General features: G+C 36.0%; 1 protein-coding gene across 50 annotated transcripts in view; it reads left to right on the top strand.

Annotated features, from left to right (window-relative positions):
• The first annotated feature begins 8,154 nt into the window (after nt 1–8,154).
• The window catches only part of LOC108961771 (hornerin-like), a 48,312-nt gene continuing 30,169 nt past the window's right edge, over nt 8,155–26,297 (top strand). For 36 of the 50 annotated variants that reach the window (XM_050977616.1, XM_050977627.1, XM_050977626.1 and 33 more), the window contains exons 1-24: nt 8,155–8,303; nt 11,030–11,225; nt 12,099–12,235; nt 12,519–12,610; nt 13,632–13,740; nt 14,401–14,427; nt 14,793–14,828; nt 15,598–15,642; nt 16,624–16,665; nt 16,831–16,872; nt 17,381–17,419; nt 18,081–18,116; nt 18,761–18,799; nt 19,437–19,454; nt 20,006–20,041; nt 21,437–21,478; nt 22,412–22,441; nt 22,671–22,706; nt 23,017–23,058; nt 23,361–23,390; nt 23,671–23,706; nt 24,918–24,953; nt 25,256–25,285; nt 25,566–25,601. In XM_050977616.1, the coding sequence (XP_050833573.1) occupies nt 8,274–8,303; nt 11,030–11,225; nt 12,099–12,235; nt 12,519–12,610; nt 13,632–13,740; nt 14,401–14,427; nt 14,793–14,828; nt 15,598–15,642; nt 16,624–16,665; nt 16,831–16,872; nt 17,381–17,419; nt 18,081–18,116; nt 18,761–18,799; nt 19,437–19,454; nt 20,006–20,041; nt 21,437–21,478; nt 22,412–22,441; nt 22,671–22,706; nt 23,017–23,058; nt 23,361–23,390; nt 23,671–23,706; nt 24,918–24,953; nt 25,256–25,285; nt 25,566–25,601 (1,242 nt within the window). In that variant the 5' untranslated portion in view covers nt 8,155–8,273. The remainder of the gene's footprint in view (nt 8,304–11,029; nt 11,226–12,098; nt 12,236–12,518; nt 12,611–13,631; nt 13,741–14,400; nt 14,428–14,792; nt 14,829–15,597; nt 15,643–16,623; nt 16,666–16,830; nt 16,873–17,380; nt 17,420–18,080; nt 18,117–18,760; nt 18,800–19,436; nt 19,455–20,005; nt 20,042–21,436; nt 21,479–22,411; nt 22,442–22,670; nt 22,707–23,016; nt 23,059–23,360; nt 23,391–23,670; nt 23,707–24,917; nt 24,954–25,255; nt 25,286–25,565; nt 25,602–26,297) is intronic. The other 14 variants (XM_050977622.1, XM_050977634.1, XM_050977636.1 and 11 more) reach the window with 9 other exon arrangements.

Below are 26,297 nucleotides of genomic sequence, written 5' to 3' on the forward strand. Positions count from 1 at the left end.
TGCTTATCTAGCTAGTTGCCCTGTGTTTGACCGAATATGTGAACATCACAATTGTTCCAAGATCTCATATTTTTTTCTCAACTGTGGCTCTCCTGCTCACAGATAATGTTTCCTAGAGAAAATTCAGTTTGAATTCTAAAGCATTCTGATTTGAATGGACCAGTACTACCATTTGTAGTGCCACTATGATTGGACTTTATTTCTGCTATGATTGTAATACCTGTAATCCTGTGAATGCCATGCTCTACCTTTGAGAATATCTTCTGTAGACAGATAAAAAAATTGCTTTCTCTGTCTCTCACATACTATGTTCTCAATTGTACAATGCTTCTGTTCTTCCTTGGTAATTAGTAACACATTTGATGAAAGGGTATGCTTGATTAAGTTTCTTTTTCAAGTAAAAATGTGGCTTGTTATTTCCTGTACTCAAGGACCATGCTGTGGATATTGGCTATTTACAAACAGTGTATACTAACAGATATATTTCCTTCAGGCAATGTTTTACTTTGAAGGAGGAAACAACACATGGTCACTGATGTTTTACTAACATTAAAACACCACAGAGAATTTAGATGACCAGCATAAAATCTTATCACAAATTAAACGAGGATTGCGGTGGTGGAAGCAGAAGCATTAGTTTCAAGTTGTTGCCCAAAAATCTGTTACCAATCATTTTGTCAGCATGAATTGTTTGAGATTGTAGGAGATAGTCATCACAAATTTCATGGCCAAAAGCAATTTAGAAGCATATTTGATATCCCATCATCTTCTCAAAATCAACAAAGAATCAAGAGATGTGCTGCTGTCTATGACTGATCTGTCAAATGGTGGGTTGTACTAATCCATAGCAAATTTTAAAGCCCATTAGCGTTTTTCTAAATCTTTTGTAGTCTGATACTTGCATTTAGATTCTAACAGTGGAGAAAAGATGTTTAATTTTCTAAAGACAGTATCTCTTTCCACAGACTTACAGATCATTAAAAATTCATCTTGATTTTGGGATCCAGACAGCATGCACAGATACCACAAATGAAGGAAATCACAAATTTCTCACTGACTCACTTGCTTAGCCAATCTTGTCTATGTAATACAGAATTGTGATATTGTTACAAAGTGACTCTCCTATAACCTTCCCAGCAAACATCATCACGCTATTACTGTTTACTCTGACAGCAGCTTCTTTGCATCCAAGAAGCTCAGCAAATTTCATAACCATTAAGCCTCCCAATGAAAGAGTTAAATGTCATTATCTCATTTTCTAGATGAGGCATATAGAAATTAATGACTTGGTAGAGTCATACAGGAAATTTGTGACAGAGCAAGGAAGAGATGGCAACTCCTCCAGCTCTCATGCCTATTTTTTCCTTTTCAAAATGAATCCTTTTTTTCTCAAATAATAGGCACTCCTTGTTTTGGAACAGTACCATAAATGAATGAACTGTAAGGCTCAGTTATTGAATAAGTAAAAGAAAAGTAGTAAGAGCAGCTCTGCTACTTTTCTAGCAATATAATGGTACATCTATGCTACTATTGGCATAGGATTGCTTTTAATAAGAAACACACTAGAATGCGAGAATCCTAGATCTTAATTTGAAAAAAGTGAGAGAGGGGAAGGAGGACCTCATTGGTTTGATATAGCACTAGAAACCTGGTATGAACAGCATAGAAGAAATGGTTCTGTTTGATCTGCTATCATGCCTTAAATGTGCTGATTCATCCCTGGGCTTCTTGATTTGGCTGTGGCTGAATCTCAGTATTTCTGTTTAAACTGAGCAAAAGGCACTGTTCACAGTATGGGCCACACATAAAGTTCCTTTAAGTTTCTCACAACTAAAGAAATCCCCAATAACTCCACTAAGGGTTCTAATACACAAACACAAGGAAATAAGATGTGAAATTCATCACATTAATGCTTACATATAAAATACATCAAAGATTTTGTTTGGAAAGCTACTGTAAAAATGAAACACTTTAGGATGTGTATTTTAATATTTTTAAATTATTCTTGCTATTTTTTACTAGATACTTACATATTTCCATCTATAGTGTAATACTGTCTATACAGGAGGCATTATGCTATCTGTATGTGTGTGTATATATATATATAGATATATCCACATTGTATGGCACAAATTTATGAAACTTTGAGCTTATTTATATTGTATAGAAAAGAATGGCAGAGGGTTTTAAATGCAAGAGTAGAAATGGAAAAGTTTGTGTCCTGAGAGAAATACATATGAATCTTTGAAAATTATTACTGTATGTATTTATTGTATGGATATTATCCAGCCCACCTACTTAGGTTTAAATTAGAGGAGTCCCTTAGGAGGAATTTCTGGCAGAGGTGAAAATAAAGTATAATCTCATAATAATCAAGAACCCTAATCAAAGAGTAAGAAAGCTGGGATCATGCTCAGCCTGACTCTGACCTGGGCTGATGAATTTTTGTCTTCCGGTCAAGGTTAGGGTGGAAGATGATACTTATGAAATCTTAAAGATGCTGGCCTATGCAGAGAAAGGGGTTGAGTGAACTTTTCAGGGAGTGTCACTGAGTGCTGACAAGGACTGACGCATACCATGAGTGGCAGCAGACTTTCTATATGACCTTGGCCAAGTCACTTAATCCCTCTGTGACTTGGTTTCCTCATCTGCAGAATGGGGTGTAAACAGCAATAGTTCCCTGCCTCACAGGGAGCTGTGGGGATTACTTCGTTTGCCAGTCATGTTGAGACAAACAGGAAGAATGCAGTGGAAGGGTTACTATTTGTTGCTGGAAACATGTCCAGTATCAAATGCCTTGTTGGTTGTGTTCTGGAAAATATATTATTAACTGGCTGTTTCTTGGGAGTTGGATATTATTGGAAACCACGTGAGCCCATCATACCTTCCCTCTTTGCTCTGCATCTTTTCTGCTCTCCAGTAATTGTGCACATGTAGTTAGGCAAAATTAAACAACCTCTCTTCCCATAAAAAAGTATGCTTCTTTCTAGGATGACAGATTTTTGGCTTCTGTAAATGATGAAACTGGGACTACCCAAATGTCCAGTCACATTCTCTTACCTAAGAACAACCTGTATAGATTGACACAAAGATAAGTAATCTACTTAACCTTTAGTCACACTTTTGAAGGAGTTAATAGCAATTGTTTAATGTTGATTTTGAATTCCAAAGGAATGTTCACTAGTAAGGACATCTCCCTCTTGGCCTGAGAGATTGAAAGAAACTCTTAGAAGCTGCAGTTCTGTGCTTATTAATAACAGAACCATTCCTTTTTTGATCACACAGTGGTGCAGGTCTCATGGGTATCTGTTACAGACATGCAATGGTGTGTCCCCCCAAATTAGCCAAAATTCAGTTAGCCTAAGCAGCCAACATTTTTCAATGACTGGGCATACACCAGCAAAGGGATTTTGACAATTTTGTGTCCTATGCCTATGCTGCTTTTGACCCAGTACTGTTGGATTGGCAGAAGCTCTAAAGCTGGACTTACATGTCTGAATCCTAGCTGCTCACTCATGAGTGGACCATACAGGCATAGACGTGCACTGCCTTAACCCCACTGTGCAGATTTCTCTAGGCCACAGGGACTTAGAAATAGCCTGTAAACATATTTCAGTGGTACTTGAAATATTCTGGATCTATAAATACAAATTACAGTCAAAGAGAAATTTTCAGTTATACTAGTAGGTAATGCATGTAAGAGAGACCATTTATCTTCTCCATGACTGGGTAAAGAGTGAATTTTCATTGATAATATTAAGACTCCAGTTTTCTCGTGGACTACATATCTTGGTAGCAGGATCTCCCTAGTATAATTTCTTCCTTTCCATTAACACATTTAGGTTTACTTAAATCTGAATGTAGAGTCTGGTAAATCACTAACAAATGGTAGTCACTGTGGCTTATATGAAGTATTGCATATGCTTGCAGCCACACCCAGGCACTCACCTTAAAAGCACATAGGGACAATAGCACTTGTTAGCTTGCACAATGCATGAGATAACGTGATGCAATGTTCCTATGTCATTGCTCTTGTATGTGCTGTTCATGTCAGGTGCTTCTCCTGAGCAGCACTTAAGTGTGCAGCACCCATCGGCCCTGCACAGTCTTGCTCACCCTCATCTCTACTGGGACACAAAAGGTTTGGTAGAAGTAATCCATTTGATCACTCCCTTTCTACTCTAATGTCAAGTCAAGGCATACTTTGTTTTTGCTCACTAATTCTCATGTAAGGCTCCTAGTGACTTCATCTATCTAGGACTTTGAGGCTGTGAACAATTTGTTATTTTAGAATAACTTATTTTTTTACACAGAGGTTGGCATGGTTTAAATCAGACAGGAAAAGTGCTAACATGACTGAAGACAAGAAATTAAAGACAACAAGGAGTTTAAATTTTTTAATATGTAGGAAAGGATAATTTTCATATCTTTTTTTCCCTAGAAAAATGTGGCTTTCTGAATTATCAGAGAGTTGAATGTTTATCAAGATATTTAACATATTTCCTTGGGAGAGCAAAATGTACTATGTAAATTTTAGTTGGTTTTACAATTTTTTAAACATAATTTTTTCAGGAGAATAACACCACATTTATATCCAGAGTTTTTTTGAGCAATATGTAATGTTACTGTATGATATATTGGTATCTTTTCAAGATGGGAATCTATTTATTGAGCATAGGAAGCAAAATGTTCCTTTATAAATAAAAAATGTGACAATACTTTAAGTCCTTGGAAACAGGATGTAAATATTGACATGGTAGTATAAGGCAGGAGACATGCTGCTTCTGAAGGAAGACTAAATAAAAGTGTCTTTTCATTTAATCATTATTCACATAGCTTTTAGGAATCCTTGCCACTAAATTTAGACTAGAATGTTTTTGAAAATAACTACTGTTGAATACTCTAGAGTTATACACAAAAAGTGTACAATTATAACATCCTTTTATCACACTAACACTGTAAACTGAGAAAGCTGCTTTAATTTGGAGATAAAATGTGGAATATTACAGAAATTTCTCAAATAGTCAAAATAGATGTCAGGAGAACAAATTTCATTTCTGTCATTTGTAGGGATTATTCTTGACCTTCCCTGTTTAAGCAAGGAGGAAACAAAGAAAAGGACAGGGAGACCTTGGGAAGGCACCTGGCACTTAAGAGGAGTCAAGGATGTTCATAAATAGGTGTGATTTTTTTCAGAACTATGAAAAATAGTGCTTGGAAGAAATTAAGTTTCTTTCCCTCCCTTCCCACTTACTTTTACTGTTCCATAGAGTCATTTTGGAGTACTTAACAAAAGACATAGGTTGTTATAAACTCAGCTCTTCATATCTGTAAGAGCACTTGTTACACTTTCTGTGAAATCATTTTGGAGTGGCTACTGTTGCAACAAAAATTCATTGTGTCCAGCACATGTGAGGCATCTGAGGAAAGAATTTGCCAATTCTTCTGCCCAGGCCAAGACTCAGGATTGTATTTATTGCCTATGGGAAACATCAAAGCAGTTTGATAAGGATACCAGACCCTGATAAAAATAACATCACCTATTTTACCATGTTATTTATATATGTATGTTGGCTTTAGCTGAAGGTTTTTTTAGGCTTTCTAAGATTCCCAGTTGCAACATAAACAGCCAGATTAAAAATAATCTTTGGCTCAGTTGTTGCAGAGAGCAAGCAGAAAACTGTTGAGGGTCATGAAAGCAGCTGATGTCAGTGAGTAAGAAGGAAGTGGGCTGCTTACTCTGATTTGTTTTAAACAGCTTTTTGTAGAAACAAGGTAGTACTGGAAACTCTGACCGCCCTTTATTCAAGAAGACAGTCTTTTGCTTATGTGAGTAGCTGGCTTCCCCTGTGTCCATCATGTACCCTTTAAAAATTTCACCCACTGCCCAGTAGGTATCCCCTTCCTTTCAGTGTTCTGGGCTCTGGCCTCTCTGCCATGGTCCCTGGCTTCTTCCTAAAATGAATTGGCCCACTGTCAGTGGGACAAATTTAAAGTGAGTATTTGAAGGAAAGCTAATGGGCTGCATACAATCAGAGATCTAGAAAAAGAAGCTAATATTCCCACGGGAATTTGCATTGAAGGCATTCCAAGCACCAGGGAATTCCATGGGCACACAGTGTAGTGTTGTTCTGCACAGGAGTTTCAGTACATAGCAAACTTTGTAATCATGGTTTCACTAGAGTCGGGAGTTTACCACTTGTTCAACTAGTATTTAAATTATGATCTCCAAATTGTCCTTCAAGTGTTTAGACCTGAAAAAAACTTTATTTTTTAAACTGGCATTTTAGAGTACAGGTAAATTAATACTGAATCAGTCTCCTATGTTTGATCCAGAGGGAATAGTGTTCCTTTAAAATAAACTGCCAGCAGAGTGTTGTGTAAGAGGGACGCACGTTTACAACTCTCACATTGTAAACTAATGGCCTGAGTCTTTACCGGCTTATTCACACTAGTATTTTATTAGTGCTGCAGCCAACAAAAGCATATTGCTTGTGTTATCTATGCTTCTTTATAACCATATTACCAAGATTACAGCAATTTGTTGCCTGACATTTATCTATCTGACTGTCAAATCAAATATTCATGGAGTGCTCACTGCTGCTCAAAGTAGCCTGGAGAAACAGTTCTGATCCCTCTGGTTACCTCTCAATATCTTCTAGCTGGTTGTGAGGGAGGTCTTGCATTATGCATTTGCCAGATCCCATCTCTTTGGTTATGTGTTTCTGGTGTGAGCACTTGTCATTCCTTTGCTGTGTAATTTATTTGATGGTGTTACTGGTATGCTATTGCATTTGTGGTGTGCAACATGATTTTGTATTGCTATTATAACAGTGGTATTAATGGTAAGTTTGGTGGTATAGTAAGAGAAGGAAGATTATGATCTCCTTCCCAGTGGATACCAGGAGATAGGAAATAATGCATTTCATAATGGAGTAATATAAATAAAATGCTACTCATTAATTAAAGGTAATTAACTGAAAGAGAATACAGTTAGTTAAATGTACTGAATCCTAAAAATAGCTGATTTTCTTAAAATGCTGTGAGATTTGATTTCAAATACATTTTAAATGAATGAACATTAAGGAATTGAAGAAGGTTCTTATAAATAGTCTTTGGTTAAAAGATTCCCATTAACCAAAGACTCATAGATTCACAGAATTCCCGGGTTAAATAGAAATGTCTGTCATATGGCTAAGATCATTGAAAACATCCAGAGGAGGTCAACAAAGGGCTGAAAGCAATGTCCTGTTAGGAGCACCAAAGAATTTTAGGCTTGTCTAGTTTGGAAAAAAGGAGGCTGAGGGGTGACCTCATTGACCTCCACAACTTCCTGAGAAGGGGAAGTGGAGAGGGAGGTGCTGATGTCTTCTCCCTGGTGTTCAGTATAGGACGTGTGGGAATGGTTCAAAGCTGCTCTGGGGGAGGTTCAGAGTGGACATCAGGAAGCATTTCTTCACTGAGAGGTTGGTCATGCATTGTAACAGGTTTCCTAGGGAGGTGGTCAAAGCCCCAGGCCTGTCAGTATTTTAGAAGCATTTGGACAGGCTTGAATTAGACAAATAATTTTAGATCCCATCCAACTGAAAGTATTCTATTCAATTTTATGTCATTCAGCTTTTGCACTTCTCCCAGTCTCTAGTAGTGACCTTGTGAAAATCTTCTGAAGAGTAAAAAAAAATGTTAGTTTTGAGTACAGGTCAGTTGCAATAACTTCAGGTTCTTCCCATAAGGTGCATGAGGAGAAAAATCCTTATTAACTCTTTGCTCTGAGAAAATGCTTGGAAGTATGGCAATCATTGGGATTTTCCAGGTCTTTTCCAGCTGTGAAAAAGGAGTAGAAGAGTGAAAAAGCAGCAGCAGAATACTCTTTGGTAACAGATGAGTAAGACTAATATAGAACATTTTACTGGAATTGTTTATGAAATATTAGTAAGGGGTTTTTGTATAGCATGATTCTTTTGATTTTAGTTGACATACTGGTTTAGGCTACCAGCCTTCAGAAGCCCTGCCTGTGCCAGATGCCTCGATAAAGGTCAGAGGGGCGTGACTCACCTGTGAGGAGGGTGTTGTCACCGCCAGCTCTGGGCAGGACAGTCCCACCTGTGGTGTCCCAATTTCCAGGTAGGATACACAGCCGGCCCTGATTGGCCGTGCTGGCTCCCTCCTTGGCACGGATTGGCTGAGCCTTCCACCTGCTCTGTCTCATCTTCCTGGGGCACCGGCACTGCCCGGCTGCAGCTCCTCCACACTGACCACAGAGGGACCGGAGGATGCCCACGCATCAGCACTTGGTCGATAAGGTGTGTTGGTGGGGATGTGGTGGACAGGGTGCACGCTAACTGGGGATGCTTATTCTCAAGGGCTAAGGAATAAATCTGTGGCTCATCAGGAGCACCTAGGAGAAGGAGCAAAATACTCATAAAGAATGGGAATAGAAAGGGTTATACAGGAGCTAGTCTTAAAAAACTGTTGGCAGAATGGACTTGCAAGGACTGTGGTTTTCAAATTATGGAGAGGTATTCATCATATTCATTAAATGCTCTATATTTAAAAGCTTTTAAAACAACTTTTGTCTCTCTTCAGAAGTTTGCCCAAGGCTTTGGAGGAGCAAACCACCAAAGTGCCTGTTCTCGAGTCCAGTAGACTTTGACACAGTAGCTAACTAACAGGGATTTAATTGTTGGCCTGAAGACATATTAGACTAAATATGGAATAGGATTCTTAAGGTAGCAGCTCAGGTGTTGGAAAGGTGAGGGCCACATAGACTCATAGGGAGAAAGGTTTGAATCTGTGATAAAAAATAATTTAAATTTTTCCATCAGATGAAGGAACTGAAGATATAGTTAATTTTTCGTCATTATATTCAATTAGAAGTTTGCAAATAACATTTATTAGCCAGAATTCTCTCTGCTTCTATTTTATAAGTATTTAATTTTTGTTTCTTTACATTTTTCATAGAGAAAATGTAAGATATGTGATGCTAGGTAACATGATTGCACGGATTATGTATTGGAACTCAGAGCCTGTGGAAGCTTTCTGCCTCAAGTCTGGACTTGGAATTTTTTAAGATACTAATATTGCTTTTTCTCATCTAAAAGCTAGTTCCAAAAGATGACATGATGAGACTCTCAGAATACCTCTTGAACTATTAAATCAGAGAGCTGATGCAAAGAGGAGGCATCTCTGCCATGTTTCAACTAATTGTACTTGTGTTTATGGCTCTTTTCTAACAAGAAAGAGAGGAAAGATTTCAGACTGGCTTTCTTTCATGGCTGAGTGCAGCTCCAGACAATTTTCCAATCCTAGCTAAACTAGGACTTTGCGCTTTGAAATGGAACATCTAATTAGAAACAGACTTTTTTTCCATCTCTCCATGAGTCAGACAGAGATTTCAACAACACATAGACTGGTTCATATTAAATCACTGTTTACCACATCTGTTGATATAATAGCACCCACATGCTGTATTTAAAACTTAATTAGAGGTGGGCCACGTCAAAATCGTCACAAGAGATTGGATAACCGCACCCAGCATGCTGATACCAAAACATGATGCTCACCAGGATCCCATTAGAGTGACACTTTGATGAGGCTTTGGAGAGGTGCAGTCTTCATCTGCTTTAAAGACGCGATAACTTGCATCTATCACTTTCCTGGTTGGTGCTCTGAGTAGTTGTGACACCATGCAAACCTTCCTCATCCTACTTGGAAATCTTTCAGCATTTCACAGTCACCTGTTTTACTATTTGCTGACTCAGTGGCTTTTTAAAAAGTTGTTGAAGTTCAGAGTTAAGTACACGAATGTTCAGAGTTGTGTATTTTTCCCCTGCTTCCAGATGCTTCTGTCACTTATTTCATTAGCACATACGAAACCAAATGGTCTTACACACTTATGCATGAATTAAGATACACAGGTAGATGGTACAAATTGAACACATCTCTTACATTGTGTTTGAAATGCTTTAAAAATCTCAAGTAAATATCTCCATTCTATCTGTTACTGTCTGTTGTGTCACATGAGGCAATCCAGTACCAGACAGCATGTAAAATAGCATTATTAAATACTTCTGGAGACTGAACAGTTGTATCAGCAATTTTGTAGCTGGAAGAGTGAGTTATTCATAAGGTGTAATGGCTTTTTAAATACGTAGTGCTACAGATGAATATTTAGATTTTGAACATGGGCAGAAAAATCTCATATTAAACACCTGAAAATACTTTTGGGAAATGTTTCCTTTCTTTCTTGGAAACAGTTTATCATCATTGCAAGTGAGCTATAAAGAAAATACATTTTTTCTTCATGGACAGTCCTGGAAAATTGGACTTAAGTCTTGTCTCTTAGTTATTTTTTGTGAACTTCTGTACTGGTTATAGGTTCTTTACTGGTTATAGTTAATCTTTACTAATAAGAAGCATGCAGTAGTAATTTAGAATTTTTAAACTGTTTAGAAGTTCCAGAGGACATTGTGAAAATCTTTTTGTTAAGTCCTTCAGGAAACAAATACTTTGAAAATCTTAAGGAGCACTCCAGGGCATTTAATTAGATTTTTTGACCATCCCTTGGAAGTGAGAGTAGGGAAAGCAGTCAAAGAAGAGCATGCTAATCATGGTTATATCTACAGTTTGAGAGGGCAAGGATTCCCTCTGAGTACTTGCATAGCCAAGGAGCTGAGCTAAATCTGCCAGTGCAACAATGAGGAACTTTGCTTTAAGGACTTTTCTAGTTCAAAGGTGTAATACAGCAGACATGGCTGTTAATGAATTGCTGACACGTAACCTGAAAATTTAAACTCCCATTAATAATTCTGTATTTTTAAATTATAATATTTGTGTCTTTTATTGCACTTTTCTGCCAGTGTATATAAGTATTTTATTTTAATTTTTTTTCTCCAAAATACATGAATGCAAAGAAAGAGCAGCTTTCTAGGCTTGCTTTTTTCCTGTCCTGTAGAAAAGCAGATATTTGCCAAACATGGCAACTACTTAAAGAAATTACTATGACCTGTATTGTCTTTTTGTTCCACAGATGAAGAGACACTCCTGCTTTGTTCTTTTGTTCTGTGGGATATTTTTGCCTGGAATCCTTGGTTTTCCACAGACAAATACCTCAATTGATTGTGATTCTCTGTTACCAAACTATGAAGCTGAACCACAGACATCTGCACCACCATATATTATTGCTGTATCTTTTGATAACTTTGAGCCAGGAAATGAAGTCCAAGGTAAACAATCTGAATGACATAAAATCTTTGTCCAGAATTACCAATCTTCTTAACAATCCCCCCATTTCCTTCTCAGTCTAGATAATTTATTTTTTAACTTCAATATTGTTCATATATACCTGAGATATTATATTTTATGTTTTATATCTGTATGGACATACTTAAATAACTGAAAACACATTCTTTCTTTCTTTTTTCTTTATCTAATATATATATCCTAACATTAAGCTGTAAATTTTTTGTGACAAAATTAAAACTGAGTGGGACAGATAGCCAAACTGGACTAATAATTAGTTGTTCATCAACTTTGAGTATTTGCTGTTGAATCAGGCCTCTGTGATACAAAGGGATCATTAGTTCTTCACATGCTGTCATCCTACAGGACAGTAAAAATTCAGGACGCAGTATGAGACTACTTAAGAGTGATACAATTTGAGTCACCCTGCTAAAAGCTGCATCCCAGATTTTATCACATTGCAGGTGGTGGAGCTATTGTGGCTTAAACCCCCTTTTATTTTCCTAATCCCAAATTGCTCTCTGGATGGAGCACCTTCACAGCAGGGCTACTGCTCATTTGGTAGAGCAGAATTCCTTTTGAAATTGTCAGTAAATCATGAATTCCATGTTACTTTACAAAGAAGCACCTTTCCAAATTTTTTCCCTTACCTTTATTGTCATTCCCCTTGTAATTAAGAAAGGTGTTTTAAATGTTTTTCTTTTAGAATTGTACAGGGCTTAAAGTAATTTCTGCACTGTGCAGAGTTCTGCACAATGCAATCTTATGCCTTGGAGTGAAGAAAATTGCATGGTGAACATTTAGGCAATTTTAGTGGTATATGAAATTTACATTTCTCAAAATGCTTCTTTTCACAGTAACTCTAGAAGCACTTGGAGATGCTGGATTTAAAGGATTTAATCTACAAGCTCGAGAAATAGATGGAGATGTTCCTGTTGGTACTTTTAAAATTACAGATCCAAACACTAAAGGCTTGCAATGTCATAACATGACGGTATGTGTGTAGTCTTTGGAATACTTACTGAAGCTTGGTTTTCTTGAAAATAATGGAAGTAGGGATCATTTTTATACAGCAAAGCTATTTTATCAGTACTGTTTAAAAGGTTAGGTTTGCTCAAGAACTTCATCTGTCCTTTGTATGTGATATGAACCTAATGTAGAAATTCCCTGGCTCTTTGTATCAGGACATCAGTGTTACCTGATACAGTTTCAGTAATAATATAGGTAAATTCACTCCTACAACTTCTATAATTATATGTATTTCTTTTTAATTGCAGAATTCAGCAGTAAGTAATGCCAATTCAGATGTGAAACAGAAGGTTACAACAACATGGATTGCTCCGCATGATGTTAGAGAGCTTCAATTTATGTAAATAGTTGTTTTTCTTTTTTTTTTTTGCCTTGAAATTTTCTTTCTTTATTGTGATAGACCTGTGTTGCTGTTTGAGATATTCTTGTCCAACAGTTTTTTTCATAGTTTGCCATAACTCCATTCATTAAATGTTTTCCATTTCAAGACATAATTGTAAAAGCTAATGTCCTGAAGATCTTAATATATGTAAATTATTCCATTAGGTGTACTCTTATTAATGGATCTTCGAGTAGCCATTTTTTACACTTTGAATTCTTTAATTACAACTGCAACAAAATATGAATGTAACTCATTCCCTGAAAAAATGAAATTCAGACCTATTCAGTTACACCTTTCTTCATTTTGTACAGTGGAAGAATAGTAATTTGAAGTAAATTCTTCTAACATAAATTTCAAAATAAGTGCATGACCTATGAACTAACTTCTGAAAACAGGAGAAGATATATTTAGCCTACTTTTTATGCTACGTTTCTTGCAGATGTGAACCCTGTAAAAACACCACCTACTCTAACAAATACATTATTGAAGTATATTGGAAAATACCTAAATATTTGATAGCTTGTACTGTTTGAAGTGCAGATTTATGATAGGGCCATCTTTGCCTTGCTTCATTAAATCTTGAGGAATACCAAGAGCAGGCAAAAGAATACAAAACCACAATTGCTTCCACTTGTTATTGCCATGAGAATCAGTTCACCATCATCTGACAGATTGTCAGAGCATGTGGGACAATTCTTATGGACATTTGAGCCAATGCTCCTCACTGGTGTCAGTGCTTCTTCAAGTGTCTATCCCTCTTCTGCTTGTTCTCAGCATCTGTTTGAGTTATCTTGAAAGTTATGCTGGATGATAATACAACCCACTACAAGGAAAAATATTCTGTGAAACTTGTACTGTATACACTTAACACCAGAACACAGTGGATATTCTTGACTGGGGGCAAAGGGGGGCAAGAGTTTATAAGTATTTTATAATTAAATACACTGATAGAAAATAAATTATTTTGTTTTCTCTCTAGTGCAACTGTTGTTCAAAATCTAGAGAACTTTTGGGTTGGAATTCAAAGCAAAACTCTCACACCTACACATTCTGAGTCAGTTAACGTAACAGGAAAAAGTAAAAGGAAGGTATGTTTTAGTGTATTTGAATGATAGAAATTAATTCAGCAATTAAAGAATCTTTGGCTTGATACAAGACATAAACTTGTTGTCATTTATTCATTAACCAAGGCAAAATAATTAGATTTTGGTTTTTGTTTTTATTTTTATGTTTTCAATAATTTTAATTTACCTTCCTAGTCCTCTTGTAAAAATGATGAAAAAATAAAGTTAATACTCTTTTTCTCCTACAGAATTGAGGAAAGTAATAATCTATTTATCAAAACAATCCATGTCTTAAAGCAAAAAAAAAAAAAAAAAGAAGAAAATAGAATTAGTAATAGAATTCTACTGTACTTCTGATGTACAGTGCTATTCTTAACTGCTGCCTCAGCCCCTGGGAACTGTAACAGTAGCATCTTCTTGAAAGGAGTTGGTAACATTTTTTTGCTAAGAATTATACTTCTATGAAACATATTAAACGTTGGCAGCTCAAAGAAAGTCTCCTCAAATCCATGTATTAGACTGCAGCAGCAGTGATTTATGTGAACTTGTGATGTAACCAAGAGTCAGCACCTGTCTTAAATCTCTCACTTCCCCAAATGTATTTTGTTTCCTATAATAAGCTGTCTTTTTTTTTCCCAGTGAATAATTTGGTAATGCTTCCTCTTATTTTTTTTTTCCCCACAGCTTATGATAGAATTAGAATGTAACAAGGTAAGAGCAATTTTTCTTTCATTTCCCAACTTTCAGCTGCCTCAGTTTCAGAGTTCTTCTCCTACTGGTCTAGTTGTTTCATGCTGGTAGCATGAAGACTCTATTGTACAATTCAAATTACTTTCCTAGCAAGATGTCATTTATACTTTCATTTTTTATTCAGTTTTGGATGTATTTTTATTTTGAATTAGTCAACATCAGTTGGCAGATGAGATTGTTAAAATGTGTAATATATTGTCAGCAATTAAACACTTGATTTCCTCACTCAGACCATCAATGTGAATTCAGTTGATTTCCTGTTTAAAGTAATTTGATATTTTTATACCTGTCAATAAATAGTAACTGGAACCTGTATTCTCTTGCAGCGTGGAGGGACTTATTCAACAGGCCGGTGCATCATGGTAAATATTCCTTCTCCAAAGACATTGACATGCTGCTAACTGCCCAAGTTCTCAAGGCCTAGTCAAAAGCTGCTTCTAGACATGTCTTTATTCCCGTTGTAACTCAATTTAATGTTCTTTTTGTTAGTTTATCTTTTTTGATTAAAAATCCAAAACTCTCTAAAGGGTTGTCAGCCTTGTTACCATTTCCTTCTGCAGATTCTCTCTGCTAATCTGTAGTAGCTCTATAATAGAAGTTTTCTTTTTCTCTTTTCATTCTTTATTCTTAGTGTTTTCTTGCTCTTCAAGATCACTTATTTACTTGCTTCTGCAAATCATGATCTAGATATAAAATGTAGCTATTTGATTTTTTTCCTTTGAAAATTTTCACTGGCAGCTCAGTGAAGAAACCTCTTTCTTTGCTTTTTTCAGCAAATAATGATTACAGCAAAAATGATTACATAGTCATATTAGTAAAAAGCTTTCATCTGCTTTTTAACAACTGTTGTGGTGTAGATCTCCTCAATGATGGACATCAAGTGTGTGAGGTCAAATACAAAAGGATGCAAGCAGCAGAAATATGTTATTTATGACAGCTGGATTGCCACAGTTGATTATTTGTCTTGAAAGATCTCTGAAATTATTTTATTAGTATCGGTGGAACGAAGTAATAAAAAACTACTTTGTGGGTTCGTCCTTTTCCCACCAAGTAGAACTTTCTTTCCTGAATATCACTTATTTAAAATAATTTTTCAGCAAGGTAATAAATACAAGTCTGGTTTCTTTTCAGGTTGGACCTTCCAGTTCCTCTCAGAACAGCTATTCAGGCAATCAGGTATGAATCCTAAATTCCAGCATTTGTATGGTTTCCTTCAGTAACCTTGTATGACTAAAATTCTGTGACATTATGTGATTTACTGTAGTGAAATATCCTCTTTGCTAGTTAACCCAGTATGGCAGAGGTGTTTATCCAGCAAACTGTGTGTTTGTACCTGGGCTAAGTTCAGCTACCTCCACTCTTGAACTCAATAGCCTGCTCCAGTTTAATGTCTGTATTGCTTTTAATACTGGACCATATGTGCAGTGGAACATTTGGGGCTATCACTGTCTAGTAAACGTTTTAAAACTTCTGGGGTATGCATGTCTGCGTTGTCAGCACTTTCACTTCATCCATCACAGCAATGTGTACTTGGTTTTTAGTTGACTATCTCCACTACCATTAATATGCCTATTTTCTTTTTAACTCTTACATACTTTCTGGTGAGTCTCCAGTTTCTTGAATTGAGATTATCAAGGACATATTTCTTACTACTTACCAGTGGTTATATTAATTAGTGAATTATCTGGTAATATTCCATTTCTTCAATCTTCACTGCTTGTAATGAATTACCAGATACAGAGAAATACAAATTATTTTGATACATATGCTAAAACCTGGTTTTCTTGTATTTTTAAAATATATAATACATATTCTTTTCTAAGAGTTGAGTCTCTCATCTTGTCATATAACTACTTGAAGTTATTGACTTTTTTATAAAATATGAGCCATTCAGTAACATTTTGAAAGATTTCAAGATCAGTGACAAAGCTGATGAAACTTATATGAAATACAGATGATGTCTCACACTAAATTAGAATTATTATACAGGCAGTGCCAGTGAACTGGTAATCTCTTTATTTGCTTATCCCTTGTTTGCATATACACATTGTCAGCTGCACAGCTTTTCATGCCACAAATAGCATGCCATTGTTTTTTTTCTCTCTTGTCCATTTGAGTTTTTTATATGGAAATAATTGACTTCTGTTTTTATTTCAGGGTGGAGTAGTCTACACAATAAGCAAGAGTGGATGTGGCCCTGTAAGCACTATTTTTATGTTTTCTTTTTTGTCCCCAGCATAACTATATTCATAGTAACTCCTAGCTTTCAATGGCATTATTTAATGAATGTTCATGTAGGAGTCTCTGCTACAAATAGAAATATAAAATACTGATGAGAAATACCTGGTTTGTGTTTTGTCTTAGGGAGGTGCTGCTGGTGCATATGGCCTACAAGCCTGCAGAGATGTAAGTTGGTTATATATGTTTTTGTCTCCTACTACATTTCTTAACTCATCTCCTTATTGAAAATTGCATTTGATTCTGTTCTCTAGAGCTATTGAAGTCTTCCTAAATATATTCAGGAAAATACTGTTAGCTTGAGGTGTTATTCTGAAATTAAACCCCCAAATTAAAAGGTGTTATACTGACAGTTCAAAGCCTAATAATTTATCTTTTAAGGTGTATATGTACATATAGGTGATACATAATATCACCTATTAGAAACTCTTACTTTGTTTTTCTGCTAAAATGTCAGAATTCTTACTGCATAATGCTTTTTATCAGGTAACATTATTGTCTTTGGACAATATTTTGGAATATTATTAGGGGTTCTTTATAATCTTTGCATATTAGTTATTTAATTATACTAGAAATTTCTATTGTCCATCTCAGTTATTTATTTTTTCATGTGAAAAAAATTAATAATTTGCAAATTATAGTATAAATAAATACCTGATTAATATTTTTATTTCAGAGTGCATCCTTATCCACCAGTGGTCTTACTTATGGCCAGGTAACTGTATTTTCCAACATGTTTTTAGCTTCCTAAGGTATTCAAAAGCTAAGAAGTTATGCCCAAATTTATCAAACAATAATTAAATTTATGGAAGGGGATAAAGGAAAACTCTCTTCAAATGATTGAGTAATGATCATACCTGGAAATAACTTCATCAGATGAATTACATATTTGGTGTTTGTTGCTGTATCCCTACTTTTATTTTCCACCAAATATCAATTATATTTATTCGATAAATGGACAACACTTACTTTTACTATGCTTTTCCAAAAGTAAGTGCTTTGTTTGATGGTTACTAAGAATTAAAAGGTTTTTTTTTTTTAATTTTGGGTTAGTTTTTTGGATGAAGGAAGAAGAGCTTATTTATTTTTCCTACCAATAGATTTTTTCCTTTCCTATTTGATGAAATATTTGCAGCTTTTGTACAGTACTCTGTAAAATTTAGCAAAATAATTGGGCTTTTAAAAAAATTTAAGCCATTTGATTTATTGCAGTTGTTAATTTATTAACTGCAAGTGCATTTATTTTCTTCAGACTCTTACTTTGTTTTGTACTTCACAGGTATAATGTTAGTATAATATTCTTGTGGAGGTTAATGCTGTAGTTAATTTGCCATGCATTTACCTAAGCAACAAATGAATTCCGTATTTTTTTACAGTCTGTCCCTTCAAGCAGTTCAGATTCCAGTAAGAAGGTAAGCATTCCTGTTCAAAGGGAAAAATTCTTACAGTCATAACTTGGCATGTCTCCTGTTATTTCAGTCAAGAGTTTTCAAGGCTTTAACCCAGATTGACTCATATGATTTGATTTGGTTTGGTTCTTAGAGGCTGGGAGAGCTTCTAATGAGAAAACATAAATACAGCAGAAGATACGATTATTGCATTTGGCTTATTTCAGGGTTTTTTTTTAATGCAGTCAATATCAAGTATTTTTTATTTTTTATCATAATACTGAATAAAGACAAAATAAATTGATGTTCTAGTTTAGGATAAAAAGTTGAGGATCAAAAAAGGGCACATAGTACTGGCATGTAGATATGGTACAGGACAGGAAATCCTGCTTCTGCCTCTACAGCTGTGTCATTATGTGGTTTGGGGCAAATCTTTCATCTGCTTATTCTCTTGTGTAAACTATGTAGAAATAGATATCATTCTTTGTTTGGTGATGTGCATTAATTTTTTTAAATAAAAATGCCATTTTATAAAAGGGACCTTCCATAGTATTATTATCAGAGTTTGTAAATTTACACATTTTAGTATTCTTCATTTTTCTGACATATTTAGCAATTTATAAATAATCTTTATGGTAAGTAAATATCTTCCTCTGGTTTCTCCATAGGTAGTGGTAGTTGCCAACAGCAACCCTTTTCCACCTGTGGTAAGCTGTTTTTCTCTACAATACACATTTTCCCTACAAAGAACTTTGACCCAAAAAGCTTTCAAATATCAATATTTTTAATTTTAAAAATTCCTGGAGACAATTTTTTAGCAGTCCCGATTTACCCTATGTGTATAGCTATCTTCAGGGAAGGTGTGTTACAAGATAGGTACAAACCTCATGGTTCTGAGATTGCTCTTAATACTTGCAGAGACAATGGATTAGCTGCAGACACCAGGTCTCTCCAAGTATGCAGTCTCTGTGTTCCCACATAGTTTTGGTTTCTGTTTCTATTGCAATTTTTTTTCTGTGAGTTTACTTCCATTCTTATTTTCAAATTATTACATTTCCACTCTGCTTACTTGGAACTAAAACGAAGTTTAGGCTTCAGGTGCTTGAAGTGAGCTTTTATAATGTAATATTTTATATATGTTGAATTTCTAACAGAACATGTTGTTCTAACTTGAACAAGGTTAAGATGCATTTATTCTATGCCATCCTTTTTATACAATTCTTTCACATTCCACTGTGTATTGTGTCTGAAATATAAGGGCCCTTATTCTCTTTCTCTGCTGCAATATTCTGTTTGGGCAAGCCCTTGTGCAAAATAATGAAAGATTTTTCTGTTTCTTTGCAGCGTCACACCTTCCCTCAGGTAAGAATACCTTTTCTTTTGATTCCTATAGGATCCTTATAGTTCTTATGGGATCAAACCAGGTGTCTCAGGATGGTGTGTGCTACTCTTTTACATTTATCCCTCATGCCTCAGAATTCAGCAAAAAAAATGCCTGGATGAGGAAGGGGATATGTATGTGTTGATGTATGTACAGTGCAGGTGACAGTGAAACAAGTTGGAGGGCTGATGATGTCCAGCTTCCTTCCCCACATTTGGAAAACCCAGGCTGACAGCTAGTGCAAAAAGGTGGTGCACATAACCTGTGCTCTGCTGCCCTCCACAGAAGTTGTAAGAGTAGAAAATTACTTCGTAGGGTCAGCCTTCCTCCCCAAACCTTCAGAACTGAGAATGGACTAGCTTAATGCTGGGTGTTAAAAGCTGGTACATAGTACAACACACATACAAGCTTTCCCTTTATTCTCACAAACTAAATAGTTCAACTTAGTATTTTCTGTTTAAGTGCATTTCAATAAACAAGTCAATTAAATGTGCTATATTATGTTTCTTTGTTTCTGGAAATTTTTTTTCAGAGTTTGGGAAGCTCTGCTACAAGGATCATAGTACAGGTAGACATTTTTTTCGCCATTATACTTGAGTTTTAAATTAAGATTTGCCTTAGTAAACTAAGTAATAATTCCTTTCTTAGGGAACAAATAAGTGTGGATAACTTAGAGATATCTTAGATGTCCACAAACTACAGTGGTGGAGTTGGGCATTTCTGTGACTACAGCAAGGGGGATATCCTAGCTGATTGCTGAATAAAGATTATTGCAGCTGTTTTCTACACATAAAAAAATTTAAAACCTCTGTATGCAAGTTCCATTGCGCTCTCAAAATTGGCAAAATTTGACCATCTCAGGAAGGAGGATGGAATTCCAGAACTAAAGCTTGAATGTTACTCAGTATCAAATCAAATATAAATTGTTACATGTACAGTTCCATTTTCATTTAAACAGTCAATTTTTTAATGGAAACACCCAGTTCAGAATTACATTTTTAAAATCCTGCTGTTAATGCCTAGGTGAACTGTTGTATTTGTAATGTTGCTTCTTGATAACCAGGCACTTTGAAAATTGATTGCAGTATAATCTCATTACGAGCATGATTATAAAGTATTATGAACATCATTCAGACATATTTTTCTGTGTTCTTTGTCATTTTAACAAATGTCATCCATCTCACTATTAATGGCTAGTCAGTCTATTAGATGCCAGTCCATCAGACTAAAACAACAAATTCTCACTTTCATTGAAAGATCAGTAGCAGGTTACCCCAGCTGAAATTTCTTTTTCCAAAACCATCGCTTTCAAAATGTATGGAATTATTTTCTTCCATGACTTGTGCTGGCAAAGAAAGGAATAAGATTTCCTTGTTATTTTATTTCTGACTAAAATATACAGTGTTTTGATTACACAAGTTAACTGGTTTTAATGTGTAAATATAAAAAATATTTTATTCCTCTCATAATCTACACATTTTCTGGGAATCAAAATATTTTTTGCAGTGGCTTTTCCTTATGTTAAATTTTAACTGTGGATTTTTAAATGTTTGTTTTGGCAAAGCCTTTGTCAACTGTTTGTTGTGCATATTAATGAAAAAAATCATTCATAATGTAATACAAATAGATGTGGGTTTAAGGCAAACCCATCTGCCTATTTGAAAGGCAGAATTATTTTATTCACTTCAAATACCACAATATGACACAAAGATGTATTATAAAATTAATTTGCATTAAGAAAATCATATCAAGATATAGAAATACTTTAAACTCTCTATTTGTGTAGGATTTTTATACATTTTGTAGCATGTGGAGATGGCATAAAGTAAGAAAAGGTGTAATGAACTCTTCATAGCCTTCAAACTGTCTAGTAGATAGAAGGACAGAGTTGATCCTTGAAATGGCTTACTGCATAAGCAATTCTTCTTAAAAATAAATAACCTTTTTTTTTGTTCCTGTGTAGAGTGGACAAAAACAGCAAACCAGCAGCAGTACTTATATTCAGGTAAGTAAACTTAAGAAGTGTTATAAATATTCCTGTAGACTGCCCTAAAATAGGGCCAGCACAACTTACGAATAAATTACTTTCTGCATTTAAAAATGGATTTCACAGGTGCAGGTATTTCTATTTTCCAGGCTTTTGTTCATGAAAATGCCACCTGATACTGGTATTCAAATGATTTTGTTTGTGATGCTCACAAATGCATTTACATGTGTGATGGGTTGGCATGAAATGAGAGTATTCCACTCAGAGCATAAGGGTCAAGGCCCTGAGACGAAGCAATTCTAGGCTCATTACCACCAGTCCCATACTGATAGATTCAGAGCCCATGCATATGAGACCTCAAATTCCAAAAGTTGTAAGGGGTAGTTGCTGAGCCATATCAAGAATGATGAAAAATCATAATCGTGGAACTATGTGCAATGTCTTCCAGCATTGCTTAAAGCCATGAAGATAAAGCTACTTGTGTGGAAAAAAAATAAAAAAAGCGAGGGAATTCTAGAAAATACTTACACAATGGCATCATAAATTATTGCAAACTAAAACTTGAGAATATTCATAGTATGAACTCCAGTATGAAGGCTCTTTAGGTTTTCCTCCCCTTGGGGGCTGGGGGTAGGAGGGATGCGAAAGTCCATCAATATTCTCTGTAGCACTACATGCAACCAGAAAACTGTTTCAAAAGTGTAGGTATGGGATTTAGGGATCAGGGCCATAGGGAGGCCACTCATCAAGATCACGGGTATTCAATATGCACAAGGTTACCAGTCATGGCTTCTAATGAGAATAAGACAATTTATTGCAGGGTTGTTAGCATACTGCTCTGTCTTCTTTGTGCTTTTTGAGAAATCCCCACACAGTTGTATTTCTATAAACATATTGGACTTTAAAAAAGGCTCCTTTTCCAAGTGGTAATTATCTTCTCTTTGTTTAAAGGGTTCCCAAGGCAGCCAGTCTTATGGTCAGGTGAGTTGTTTTGCTGAAATGTGTTGAGCTGTTCTGTAGGACCGTCTCTTGCTTTTTTACCTTATTGATGTTTTTGAGTGGTCCATGAGTTTAGCTTGTACCACTGAAATACAGTGAACAAAAAAAGAACATAATACAGAGGAAGCTTAAGAGGAAATTGACTTTTCTGTTGATGTTGTACTAAGACAAAATAGCTTGGTTTACAAATGATTTCTTATCTTCTTTACAGGGCTACAGACCTCAAGGTGGCAGTTCCTATGGCCAGGTAAGCATCAGCCAGAATAGAGCATTTCAGAACTGGCACTATAAATGCACTCAGCAAACCCTCAGAATTTCAAATTTAAAGGATATTCTCTCTGAAAGTGTCTATTCACACTTAACATCCATGCAAGTGCTACATATTGATCTGGAATCCCAGTGTGTAAAATCACCAATTTCAGCATCCTCAGGAGAGCCAGGAGATGCCTGGTTCTGCACTCTGCCCTGTATGGCTTTAGGATGTAGTTGCTTGCTGTTGCTGATGCAGCCTGGACCCTTACTGAAAGGGAAATAACCAAGTGGTGTCCTTGTCTTAGGGTGGATCAAGTTTCTCAGGCAGCAGCAGCTCCTATGGCCAGGTAAGCAAACTAGCTGTCCTGCAGAAAGTTCTTCACTGGTCTCTCTGTGACTGGCATGACTGGAAGACTTTTGAGAGTGATGTTTCCCTTGGCAAGTCTGTGCTTCAATTTGGGCCACGGCTTCTGCTGGGAATAAGACAATGTGCTGCACAGATGCACAGCTGTTAGCACACTGCTCTGTGTCCTCTGGCACAGGAAGAACCTTCTAGGGAATCCCACATGCAGCTGTTAGTTCCATAGATACTATGCTCTAAAAAGAAGCCTCCTTGTCAAGGTGCTAATTATCTTCTCTTTATTTAAAGGGTTACCAAGGCGGCCAGTCCTATGGCCAAGTGAGACTTTGTTGCTGAAATGTGTTGAGCTTTTCTGTAGGAGCCTGTCCTGTAAATGGGCTTGGGGGGCATGGGTGGTTTTTTTCCTTCCTGGTGTTTCTGCATGGTCCTTGATTTGGTTTGTGCCACTGAAATACCATGAGGGCAAAAGTAACATAGTCAAGAGGAACCTTTAATGGAAATGGGCTTTTCTCTCTGGTATTCTGTAATTCTGCTTCTGCTGTGCTGGGACTACACTTGCACAGCTCATTTTACAACTGACTCCGTGCCTTTCTTACAGGGTTCTCAGCCTCAAGGTGGCAGCTCCTATGGACAGGTAAACGTTAGTTGGAATAGAACATTTGAGAAAGTGAAGTGCCATTGACCTGAAAAGTTAACAAATTTTAAAATATTCTTTCTTCAATTCAATTCAACATCAAATTCTTAACCAATGTATCTCTGAATCCATTTTAAATGGGTTTTTTTTGAACATGACTGTTGTGTTTTTTCTAGACATATACAGGAATCCTAGATTTCTGCTGCTATCTTATCATTTCCACAGATGTGGAACTTTATAAATTTATGGTAGAAATATTCTAATTGATGCTGTTCTCATTCCAATTGATGGTATAATACAAATTTATTGTCAGTTCTTTGCTGCCTTTTTTGCTGTCAGCAGAGAAGTAACATAGAGAAATTGAAGAACCTTGGGTCAGATTCTCAGATGAATTAAGAATTTATCTTGGAGCCTGCCACTAATGAATTTCTACTTCCCTTCACAGTTTTTATGTACATTATTAAAGCAGTCCCAAGATACCTATGAGTTTTGTCAGGATCTATATGTCAGATAGCAAAAATAGACAGCATACTTTAAATACTTTTTGGTAGTTCATAACCGTGCCAGAGAGCTGTGGCACAGGTCTACATGTACATGAAACAACTGCACTTTTTTGAGATTATATTAAAGGCAGATTGCGATAGCAAATTATAACCACAGTAATTTTGTATTACTGAGAATTTTTTTTAAAAAATACAGTCATCTTTGGCTAATTCATTTGACCTGCTACCTTGAATTGCATTATTTCCATTTTATGAATCTACATTTTTTCTAAGAATGTCTTAATTTTTAGAAATTATTTTTCATCCTAATTTTCTCTCAGACAAAGGAAATTATGCAACTGGAGACAATGGAAAATACGAATATATGAAGTCAATATGCACCTAGTATTCAGCATTAGCCATCCAAGCCCAATGTCTGAAAAAAAAGAAGGAAAAGTAATCATAATAAGAAAATGTTGTGCCCCTTCCTGAGAAGCTCTTGTAAGACTGGAGTACTGTCTGAGACAGACGTAAAACTACTTTATGATTGTCATTAAATAAGCACAGTGTGATCACCTATTTCTCCAGAATAAGAAATATCAAAATTAGTCTAGTTGAGCTGTAGAGTTTGTACATGCTCTTATTGTTTTCTTACCCCAAAAATTGACATTAGAGAGGCAACTGCTTCACAAGTAGACTAACTGTGAATCAATCATTAATTTCACACAGGGGTACCAGCCTCAAGGTGGCAGCTCCTATGGCCAGGTAAGCAAACTAGCTGTCCTGCAGAAAGTTCTTCACTGGTCTCTCTGTGACTGGCATGACTGGAAGACTTTTGAGAGTGATGTTTCCCTTGGCAAGTCTGTGCTTCAATTTGGGCCACGGCTTCTGCTGGGAATAAGACAATGTGCTGCACAGATGCACAGCTGTTAGCACACTGCTCTGTGTCCTCTGGCACAGGAAGAACCTTCTAGGGAATCCCACATGCAGCTGTTAGTTCCACAGATACTATGCTCTAAAAAGAAGCCTCCTTGTCAAGGTGCTAATTATCTTCTCTTTATTTAAAGGGTTACCAAGGCGGCCAGTCCTATGGCCAGGTGAGACTTTGTTGCTGAAATGTGTTGAGCTTTTCTGTAGGAGCCTGTCCTGTAAATGGGCTTGGGGGGCATGGGTGGTTTTTTTCCTTCCTGGTGTTTCTGCATGGTCCTTGATTTGGTTTGTGCCACTGAAATACCATGAGGGCAAAAGTAACATAGTCAAGAGGAACCTTTAATGGAAATGGGCTTTTCTCTCTGGTATTCTGTAATTCTGCTTCTGCTGTGCTGGGACTACACTTGCACAGCTCATTTTACAACTGACTCCGTGCCTTTCTTACAGGGTTCTCAGCCTCAAGGTGGCAGCTCCTATGGACAGGTAAACGTTAGTTGGAATAGAACATTTGAGAAAGTGAAGTGCCATTGACCTGAAAAGTTAACAAATTTTAAAATATTCTTTCTTCAATTCAATTCAACATCAAATTCTTAACCAATGTATCTCTGAATCCATTTTAAATGGGTTTTTTTTGAACATGACTGTTGTGTTTTTTCTAGACATATACAGGAATCCTAGATTTCTGCTGCTATCTTATCATTTCCACAGATGTGGAACTTTATAAATTTATGGTAGAAATATTCTAATTGATGCTGTTCTCATTCCAATTGATGGTATAATACAAATTTATTGTCAGTTCTTTGCTGCCTTTTTTGCTGTCAGCAGAGAAGTAACATAGAGAAATTGAAGAACCTTGGGTCAGATTCTCAGATGAATTAAGAATTTATCTTGGAGCCTGCCACTAATGAATTTCTACTTCCCTTCACAGTTTTTATGTACATTATTAAAGCAGTCCCAAGATACCTATGAGTTTTGTCAGGATCTATATGTCAGATAGCAAAAATAGACAGCATACTTTAAATACTTTTTGGTAGTTCATAACCGTGCCAGAGAGCTGTGGCACAGGTCTACATGTACATGAAACAACTGCACTTTTTTGAGATTATATTAAAGGCAGATTGCGATAGCAAATTATAACCACAGTAATTTTGTATTACTGAGAATTTTTTTTAAAAAATA

This window comes from Serinus canaria, chromosome 8 (assembly GCF_022539315.1).
Source record: "Serinus canaria isolate serCan28SL12 chromosome 8, serCan2020, whole genome shotgun sequence".
Classification (NCBI taxonomy): Eukaryota; Metazoa; Chordata; class Aves; order Passeriformes; family Fringillidae; genus Serinus; species Serinus canaria.